Here is a 9,982-nt window from a genome sequence, read left to right on the forward strand (position 1 = left end):
TCCTGGGTTACTTACTCGCCACGTGGAGCTGGGAGTGTGGCGAATGGCTTGGCGTTTGATGTTTCCTTTTTTTTTTTTAAGGCTAAAATTATATCTCTTCCTGTCTCCGCCTTTCTGACTCACAACATACCAACAAGGCTTTGTTCCAGAAGCTTTATTTTTATTTTATTTTTGATGGGCAGAATTCTCGGTGAATTGATTAAGGCCAGCGAGTGCGAATTATGCCTCTCGATCCTAACACGGACACTGTCACTGTCGAAAATGTCAGGTTCTCAGAAACTGCATTAGGGGGCCGCGTGAGAGAGAAGCGGGGGTGAGGGCGAGCGGGGAGACGGGAGGGAGTGTGGCCGGAGCGTGGACGAGAATGAGGGGAAGGAGCGTGGCCGGAGCGTGGACGAGACTGACGGGAGGGAGCGTGGCCGGAGCGTGGACGAGAATGACGGCTTCCGTGAACAAGTTCGGGAGACACAGTCTTCTCACAGCGCGACCTCGAAGCCGGCCACAGCGGGTGTGATTTGGGGGTTTCTCTGCGGCAGACGCGGCTGTGTTCAGGGGTTTGCTGCCTGTAACCCGGAGGTCCGAGGTCTGGGGAAGAACGGAGCTTTGACTGAGCTGAGCCGCTACTGGTGGTGAGCGCCCGACTAAGCAGCCGTGGCAAATGTGCTGCACCTGGCAGTCGGGGAAACTGAGGCACGAGGGAGCGTGGGGACTGTGATTTGACTCTGGATTCCACAGAGCTTCTCCCTGTGACGCCATCACGGCCCTCCGTGGAGACCCATGGGTGACCCCAGTGAGTGTGGCCCAGCCCTGTCCCACCTTTCCTGCCTGCTGAGCATGAGGTAGTGTCCAGTGGGGGCTTTGGTTCCTCAAGCTTTCTCTCTCAGCCACCCGCCCTGTCCCACGTTCTCCAGCACGGGGGCGAAGGGGAGTGCCGTGTCTGGAGTGGGTTGCACAGCTGAACAAGTGGACGCAGATGGAGGTCAGGGGCCACCGCCCTGAAAGGAACTGACGCTGTGCAGACCTCATCTGCCGAGTCGCCTGTCCTGTCCAGCCACAGGCGGCTCCAGGAGGCCCCTGGCCCCTGGGCTAGGTCGTCCCCCAGCGGCAGGTCACTCAGTAGGGCCGGTCCAGGGAACTGACACCTGGAGAAGTGGCCAAGTCAGCTTGGGTCGTGACGGTTGATAATCGTCGTGGTTGTCAGCTGGACTTTCTTTTCGGGACTGGTCTGTCAGTGGAACCCTGCAATGCCGAGGTCGTTGTGCTTTGCTTTGGGAAGATGTTAAAATGCGTCTTTGGTCGCTTTTCCCAGGATCAGTGTGTCAGACTTTCTGTCCCGTCCTCCTGTCATGCCTGGTGGGTTTTCTATTAGACAGGGCATTTTGGGTGCAAACAAATCAATTCAAAGTAGCTTAAGCAAAGAGGAGCGTAATGCCTCACGTAGCAGAAGCTGGGCAGCTTGTGGCTGGGTCCCTGGCCAACTCTCCAGGCCCAGCTCTGTCGCTCTTTCTCCCCGAACCTGCTCTCTGCCTGAACTTCCGAGAGGAAGAGCCAGGTTTGTGCTGAAGGATGAGCACCGTTTGACCCTGGCTTCTCAGCAGGAGTCGGAGGGCAGGCCGTAGGGAACGATGCCTGCACTTTCTGGAGGACAGTCACCTCCTGCCTCGACTCTGTGCCCATCAAACTCAAAGAAGATGACGGCATGGGAAACAAAGCGGGGGCGTGGGACCCGAGCAGTGGGAGGGGGACGCCCAGGACCACTGAGCTCCCGTCCCCAGGACAAGCTCTGGAAATTGCCCCCCTGAAGGTAAACACGTGAATGTTGGAAAGCCCCCTGAGAGAAGGTTTAGATACCTCGGGGAGACCGTAGGATGAATTAGCAATAAACGCAGAGAAAACTAAGCAAATAAACAAAAAGGCAACTTTCAACTCCACTTAAAACAAAAAGTTGTACATGAAGGAAAAAATCAACACAGTATCCCACATGGTTCATTGTGGACAGGGTCCACCTGGTAGCAGGGTGCTGATCTAATGTTGATCTAGCTAAACAGCAACATAATTACACTGTGTGTGAGGGGGGGGGGAGGGGAGGGGGAGGCTAGGGGTGTATCAGCGACAGAGGAAGACACTTTCACCTTCAGGGAAGGCAGTTAGTGCCTGAAGCTGAGCATAGTGTGTTGTTTACAGATAGGGGAGCTGGGGCCGGTCAGGGCTGACTCAGAACTTGCAACCAGGCATATCCGTGACTTTGATGAAAAGAAAAAGCAACTATAGTTTTAAAAAACTGGTAGGGTGCTTTAAAAGAGGATCAGGAATGAATTCTCTTATGAAAAGCATTAAAAAATGGTTTGGACTTGAAAAATAAGTACATGAGGACACTTTCTAAATCAAAGACGCCACCCAGCTTGGGCAGCAGGTTAACTAATTGAGGGACGAAAGCCAGCCACCTCCATAGCCTGGGAAAGGCGAGGGTCCCCCCTCACCACCGGAACGGGCTGCCGCGGCCGCAGTTACCCGGATTAAGACGGCCCCCAGGCGTGTTTGCTGCTTTGCGGGGACACTGCACACCTGCAGCGTTCTGAGGGGAGAACTAGATGTTTCAAAGTAACTTCGAAGTTGCTGGAAGACGCATCTTCCAGAGTAAATGTGAAAATATACTGTTTGCTTATTGTACGTGTGTATGTACATATCCTGTTTATGCATATATCCTACTTGTGTATTATACACATGCGTATATATTCTACTTACTCTGTGTGTGTGTGCGTGTGTCTCACGCCGTGTGCCCCCAGCATTCGAGGCCCCCTTCTGGGGAGCGTAGTGGGATTTTGAAGGGCTGTGAAGAAGTCCTTGACAAGAACAGTTTTGCAAGGCCTGAAGCTACCGCCTCACTTTTCTGTAAGGTCCGTGCTGTGCCCCAAACCCTCAGGTGACGCGCTGTAGAGCGTGAAGCCAAACCTGTTGTCACCCCGCCACCGGGCACATTGCCTGTCCCCAACCCGCTTTAAAGACAGGAGATGTGTTCAATGTGACATTCTCTTCCTTGGGGCTTTTGTGGGGAGGGCGGGTTAACATTCTAGATCATTCCAGGGAAGCGTGTCAAGCACTTGATAGCAACCCCGTTGGTGTTGCATTTCAGAGGAGCCATGCCGGCGGCCAGGACAGCCACTGGTGCATCACGCCCGCTTCAGGCCACCTCCAGGCCAGGCCCCCCTGCAGTCTTTGCCGCCAGCATTGGCCCCTTAGAGCCCTAATTCAGCGTCCCTTGTCCAGGCATCCAGGGGCCGGTCATGTCCTGTCTCCGGCTGCTCTCTTCCAGGCCCGAGTGCTTTGAGGCACAGAGTGGGACATCGGTGGAGCGATCCGAGGCCGTGAAGCTCCAGGTGGCCTCACCAGCAGGGGGCCCTTGTGACCACAAACCGCAGAGCACTGGTCCCTCGGGGGGGGCCTCCTTGCTTTCTGCAGTCACGCGACACAAGCTCTTTCAGTGGCTCCGGCTCTCTTGGGTGACACGCTCTGTGAACACTGGGTGCCCAAGCAGCCGGAGACCGGTTTCCAGTAGAGTGGGGAGGAATAGTTCTCCTTTTAAAAATGTTTATTGCTCTTTCTGATTTTAGAAGAAATACTTGCTCATTGACGAAAACTTGAAAATAGAGCAAGTTTGAAAAAAAGGTAAAAACTACCCAGATTCTGTGACCCAGAGGTTGCTAGTGACAACTGGGGCCAGTCCGGTCCCCTTTGCGCGTGCGCGCGCGCGCGCGCGCACACACACACACACACACACACACGTTTCGTCTTCATCGTTGACACAGTGCTTCATAGCTAATGTCCCATCCCACGTGTTTTTACTTTATATTCTGAGCGGGATCACCTGGGGGACACTGTCGCAGTGTCCTGTCTGGCCCCTCACCTGGGAGCAGTCCTGAGGTGGCAGGAGGAGAGCAGGAGGTGGTACGGGAGGAGGGTCAGCCGGGACAAGGGGCATGACGCCAGCCGCCTCGGGGTCCCCGCGGACAGGCCCCGCCCACCCGCCTGGTGCGCCCCCAGCCTGTCCCCGGAGAGTCCTTTTAGCTAGGACACCTCAGCGGCGCTTTGCAGCCGAGCCTCTCAGCCGACCCCCTTTCACAGGCGTGGACTACAAGACCACCACCATCCTGCTGGACGGGCGACGGGTGAAGCTGCAGCTCTGGTGAGTCACGTCCGCCCACGTGGAGTGGGCCTCCTACAGGCACAACCCGTCCCTCCTCCCCGGCCTGACCCCAAGGCTCCCGAGGGATGGGGCCATCCGTTGTCTGAGGCTCTAGCCCTGGCTCAAGGTGGCAAACCTGGGCTCTGGGCCCTGGAGTCTGTCCGGACCTCATGGCTTCATCCAAGCTGCCTCCTTCTGCCTCTGCCTCCCAAGAGCCAGGAGGGGCTGACCGCCTGGAGGCTGGACCCAGACCTAGGTGGGAAGGAACTGGAGGCCAGGCTGTCACCCTCCACCACTGGCAGCCCTGGTCCTGAGGTTCTGGTCACACTCCTGCCCTTGCCCCTCCAGCTCCAGGTTTCCTGCTGTGACTGACCCCTGAGTGGCCCCCACCCCGTGCAGCTTTCCTGACCACTGTGCTCATCCCCTGTGTCATCCCCTCTTCTGGGCCACCTGTATGGCTGTCCTGCCTCTCCTGACCTCGCTGAACCACTCCCCAAGCCAAATGCACCTCTAATAGCCGGGAGCCCCTTCTCCTACTGTCTCCCAACCCACCCTTCCCGGGGCCACTCGGCCCCCAAGTGTGGGATGTCCCCTCAAGGCCCCATCCTTGTCCACTGCCTGGGCCGCCCCTCCCCCCCCGCAGCCTGTGTCCTCTCCTGCCTGCTCTATCTCATCTCCTCTGCCCGCCCTGCACACTGCAGGGCCCAGGCGTGTCCTCGAGTCTCCCCACACTTCTCCCTCCGCCGGGACCACCGCCTGTGCCAGCTGCTGCAGTCCACCCACAACGTCCTGGATCCGACACGTGCTCCCAGCTCCCTGTTCTAAGACGGGCGGCTCCCGGCTGCAGTCAAGGCGTGCATGCGCCTACCATGTGGCTCGGCCAGACCCTGAGGTCACCCTTAGCACCGCAGGGGGCCTCGCCCCGGCATCGGGCCAGGCGCAAGAGGCCAGGCGGGTTGTCCAAACCGGGATGTCCTTCTGGGTTCATTCCCTTTTCTGTCAATTTGTAAGTCAAACGAGAACAAATAGTGATGGGTCCCCACATCGCAGCTCTGACTTTTCCGTAAATGTGAGTTTTGTAAATGTTGTGGAATCTGGAGCTGAGGCTGTGCCCTCAGGGCTGTGACTACGTGGAGATGGGGAAGAAACCAGCCGGAGGGCTTGGTGAGACCCCTCGATGGCCACTTAGCTGTCAGTCATCCATAGACAGCCGCCCTGCAGACGTGCCCCGAGTTCATCAGGAGGCTCCCATTCAGACTGTCCAGCGCGGCCATTCATTGGGGTCGTGGAGTCTCAGTGGCATGGCCACGGGCTGGTGTCTGCTGCCGCTCCCAGCTTCAGTCACCCGTCGTCAGGCAGAGGTGGCGACGTCCCCTCACCCAGCACCTTCCCTTCCAGGGAGGCATCCGGCCAGGGGAGGCTCTGTACCATATTCCGTTCCTACTCACGGGGCGCACAGGTAACACCTCCTGAGCGGGGAGCTCGCGCTGGCATTTGGGATGCTCCCTGATGGACACTTACACGATAAGGCACTTAAGCTCTACATGTAAATTGATGCCAGTATCTGGAGGGGTGCCTTGGCATGTTTGGGGGCTCACAAGCCTTCTTCAGCACCGGGGCTGTATGCATGCATGTGTGCATGCGCACACATGGATATGTGTGTGGCAATCGTGCACACACCAGCATGTGTGAACGGTGTGTGCAAGCACATGCATGTGTTCATGGGTCTTCTATGCATTGTGTGTATGCACCTGTGTGAGGGCTATGTGTGCGTGCATGCATGTTTGTGTTGCACAACCGTGTTTGGGTGCACACGTATACACACGTATTCACTTGCACGTGTGTCCATGTGTGCTCGTACATGCATGCATGTGAGCTGTGTGCATGCACATGTGTGCACGTATGCATGCCTGTATTCGTGGTGTATGTCTATGCACATGTGCATGTGTTTGTTCCTGTCTGTGCGCATGTGTTCATGTGCGTGTGTGCGTGTCCACATGTGTGCATCTGTGCTCATATGCATGTGTGTCTCTGTTCATGAGCCCGTGTGTGTCTGGGTATGCGCGTGAGCACTCTGCCCAGCCGGCTGGGCTCTGTTCCTCCTGAGCCGGTGGCCGTGCAGCCCCCTGCATTCCATGTCCTTGGAGTGGTTCGTGGGTAGGGATCGGGTTCCAGTCCTTGATTCACCTTGAGGGTTGAGGGCTTGTCCGTGGGTTTCCGCAATAACAGGAATAATCACATAACTGCTACGTTCAGCAGACAAATCAAAATAAGTCCAGTGTTAGAGTTAGTACAGCGGTCACCTCGCTGGTTGTGGGCGTGTGACCGAGTGCCCGCACGCCAGCTGCGGCCCAGGACTGCACGTTCTCCTGTCCGGTAAGGTCAGCCTGGCACCTCTTCCCAGGGTGTGGTCCTGGTCTACGACATCGCAAACCGCTGGTCCTTCGATGGCATCGACCGGTGGCTTAAAGAGATCGACGAGGTATGCCTCCACACGGTGTGGGCTCGTGAGGGTGAGGGCCAGGGCCAGGGCAGGTGGGCCTGGGCATGAGGCCTGAGCAACAGGGAGGACGTGTCACCTCCTAGCACAGGATCGGCCCTAATCAGAAAACTGCCAGGCCCAGGAGTCTGGGCCTGCACGTGGTTAGGCGGGTGACGGGCAGTGATCGGCTGCTGCCCGCGAGCCCCTTTCCCAGCCCAACTGCCATTGGGGACATGGAGTGGCCGGGGCCACATGCAGTGTATCAGTTTGCAGCAGCTGCCTTAACAAATCACCACAAACTGGGTGGCTTAAAATAACAGAAACTCATTCTCTAAGATTTGGGAGGCCAGAGTCCAAGATCAAGGCATCATGGGGCCACGCTCCCCCTAAAGCTCCGGTGGGGGGGGTCCTTCCCCTTTCTTCTAGCTTCTGGGGGCTGCCAATGACCCTTGGCCTGTAGACGGTCTCTGTCTCTGCCTCTGTGGTCAGCTGGCCTTCCTCCCTGTGTCCTCCCCTCTTAGGACACCAGTGACCGAATGTAGGGCCCACAGCAGTGTTTCAGCCTCACTAGTTACATCTGCGAACCCCTAACCCAGTGAGGACACACGCGGAGGTCACGGGTGGCCGTGCACTCCCAGGGGACACCGATCACGCCAACACACGCACAGCGCCAACAATAAGAGCTCGCAGCGTAACCCACGCCTCTGCCTCTCGCCCTACAGCACGCCCCTGGGGTTCCCAAAATCCTGGTGGGAAACCGCCTGCACCTTGCCTTCAAGCGGCAGGTCCCCACGGAGCAGGCCCAGGCCTACGCGGAGCGGCTCGGTGTCACCTTCTTCGAGGTCAGCCCTCTGTGCAATTTCAACATCACTGAGTCCTTCATGGAGCTGGCCAGGACCGTGCTGCTGCGGCATGGCATGGATGGGCTCTGGAGGCCGAGCAAGGGTAGGCGCTGGCTGAGGCCTCGGGGACACGCCTTGGGGACACCGTGCCCCTCCCTGGGGGGAGGCGTGAGAACCAGAGGGAGGCTGCACTGCGGCTTGGCTTTGCCGGCAGGCCCTCGAGGGCATTTCTGTATGCGGGCAGAGGTGAAGGCGTTTGTGAGCGACAGATGGCTGCAGGCGTCCGTGGGGAGGGGTTGGCGCGTCCTTGGGCAGCGCGGGACCCCGCCTGTGACAAGGGACCCCTGGGGCAGTGAGTGCTCCATGCGGCCTTCATACCAATGGTTTTGCGGTGAGCACTCCACACTGGGAAGGATTCGCTGCCTGCTCACTGTGCTTAGAGAGAGGAGCTTGTGAAATGAATGCGCAGGGCATTTTTAGTGCCCTGTGACTTGCAGGTCGAATAAAATACTCAGGTTCCTCAGGGTTAATGTATCCAAACACTGGGGAACCTATTGTGACACGGTGGCCGTCACTGTTCTCCTCCAAGTAACTCGTAGGCACGTTACTTTGGAAAGACAAGATCTATACTCGTGGAACTGTGTGGATTGAGCAAATATCTTCTCCTAAGCCAGGGCCCATGGTCATTTTGCACAGCGTCTCCTCTGTGCTGCAGGGTGTCGAGCAGCACCCCTGAGCTGAGAGCCACACGTGCCTCCAGACACTGCCAGACGTCCCGGGGAGCCACGGTCGCCCCCAATCGACAACCAGTGTTCTGAAGGAGCTGTTTGTAGGGACCTTAGTTTTAAAATGAGCCAAATCCCCGCCTTGTGTTTCTTCTGTGTGACACGCAGGGGCCACAGCACTGCTGTGACTGCAGAGGGCTGAGACGTATTCTCTGCTCCTCAGCGGGCCCGCAGCCCCTGCTGTCACTGGGGCCAGGAGCCCGACCTCCAGGAGGATGATGTAGGCAGAACGTAGACTGCGGCTTTGTGAGTGAATCTCGAATATGTCTTAATAAGACCAATGAGCTGAGCAGCTGCGAAGGGCACTATTTTTGAAGCACATCTGTAGCATCTTGGTCGCTAACCCCAAACGGTGGTCATGAGTCCTGAGGGGACCTCGCTGGCCATCCTCTGTAAGGCCCGGAGGGAGAAATGGTGGAGGGGTCTCAGATTTGGGGAGAAAACTGAATTTAAGATGAAGGCAGCAGGATGGGCTGTCCCCGTGTCCTGCCTGATGCAGCACATGGGCAGTGGCGAGTGCTCAGCCCCGACACCTTGGAGGCAAGGTGGGTGGGTGCCGGTAGCCCTGTGCCCTGTGGTCGGCCGTGTCCGCGACAGCAGACACTCAGCCAGGCTTCTTTTCTCTCCCAAGTGCTGAGCTTGCAAGACCTGTGCTGCCGAGCCGTGGTGTCCTGCACACCCGTGCACCTGGTAGACAAGCTTCCGCTCCCAGTGGCCCTGAGCAGCCATCTCAAGTCCTTCTCCGTGGCCGATGGTCTCAACGCCAGGATGATGCACGGCCGCTCCTTCTCCCTGGCCACTAGCTCCACCCACAAGAGGAGCAGCGTCCGCAGAGGGAAGGGCGGCTGCCCGCCCCCCAGCCCGCCCCGGCGTGGTGCCAGAAGCAGCTGCAAGGTCTCCTAGGGCAGGCGGCTCCCTCACTGGACCCTCGGAGAGAGGGGCTCGCGCGCAGGCCGTTCCAGGCCGAGAAACCCCGCCGCCCTCGCACCGTGCGGTGAAGACACTTCACGCTCGACTTTGGTGTCTCTGCGTGGACGAGCCTGACGCTGTCATCCAACGTGTGCTTATGCTGTCACGGGTGGACTCTGCTCCCCTCGTGATCACATGAAGTTTTGAATGTCACTTATACTGTGAGTGCAGTGCAACTTTTTCCTTAAAATAACTGCTTTTATGAGAACTGTGATATGCGCATGGTGAGTATAAATTCCGGGGACTCTGAGAAGCAACGGCACATGAATCAGGGTCGTCGACATCACCTTTTAGTGAACCTCCTTTTCATGTCAAATCACCGATTTGTGAGATGCTGCGGACGCGGTCCAGACGCACTGCGGATTGTGCAGCTTGTGTTCGCAGTGGATTTGATAAAGTTTTTGCTATGTTATTTACTACGTTTTGAGATTAATAAGTGGTTTATATGCATATTTTTCTGTAAATCTACATTTTTTGGTATAAAATGTCCCATAAGTTATGACGCTAAGAAAATGCCAAAGACGCCCTGAGTCGCGTTGGACTGAGCCACAGTCACAGCAGGCCCAGGCCAGTGGGAAGATGTCGCTGAGCAGGTCCAGGAAGGCGCCCATCATCAATAAACGCGCACGTGAGTCTGGGCCGGGCTGCGGCTGCTTCCTGCCGGCGTGTGGGCCGACACGGCCTGTGCCTCCTTTGCTTCTCCGCCTCTGTCGGGCGCCCC

At 57.4% G+C, this 9,982-nt stretch overlaps 1 protein-coding gene across 1 annotated transcript in view; it reads left to right on the forward strand.

Annotated features, from left to right (window-relative positions):
- RAB40B (RAB40B, member RAS oncogene family) overlaps positions 1-9,711 on the forward strand; it is a 28,402-nt gene extending 18,691 nt beyond the window's left edge. Inside the window, 6 exon segments of the mRNA XM_023538650.1 lie at positions 4,123-4,183; positions 5,582-5,642; positions 6,588-6,665; positions 7,388-7,610; positions 8,924-9,163; positions 9,166-9,711. Of these exon segments, the coding sequence (XP_023394418.1) occupies positions 4,123-4,183; positions 5,582-5,642; positions 6,588-6,665; positions 7,388-7,610; positions 8,924-9,163; positions 9,166-9,290 (788 nt within the window). The 3' untranslated portion in view covers positions 9,291-9,711.
- Positions 9,712-9,982: the final 271 nt, after the last annotated feature.

The sequence above is a fragment of the Pteropus vampyrus genome, unplaced genomic scaffold, assembly GCF_000151845.1.
Source record: "Pteropus vampyrus isolate Shadow unplaced genomic scaffold, Pvam_2.0 Scaffold227, whole genome shotgun sequence".
Lineage (NCBI taxonomy): Eukaryota > Metazoa > Chordata > Mammalia > Chiroptera > Pteropodidae > Pteropus > Pteropus vampyrus.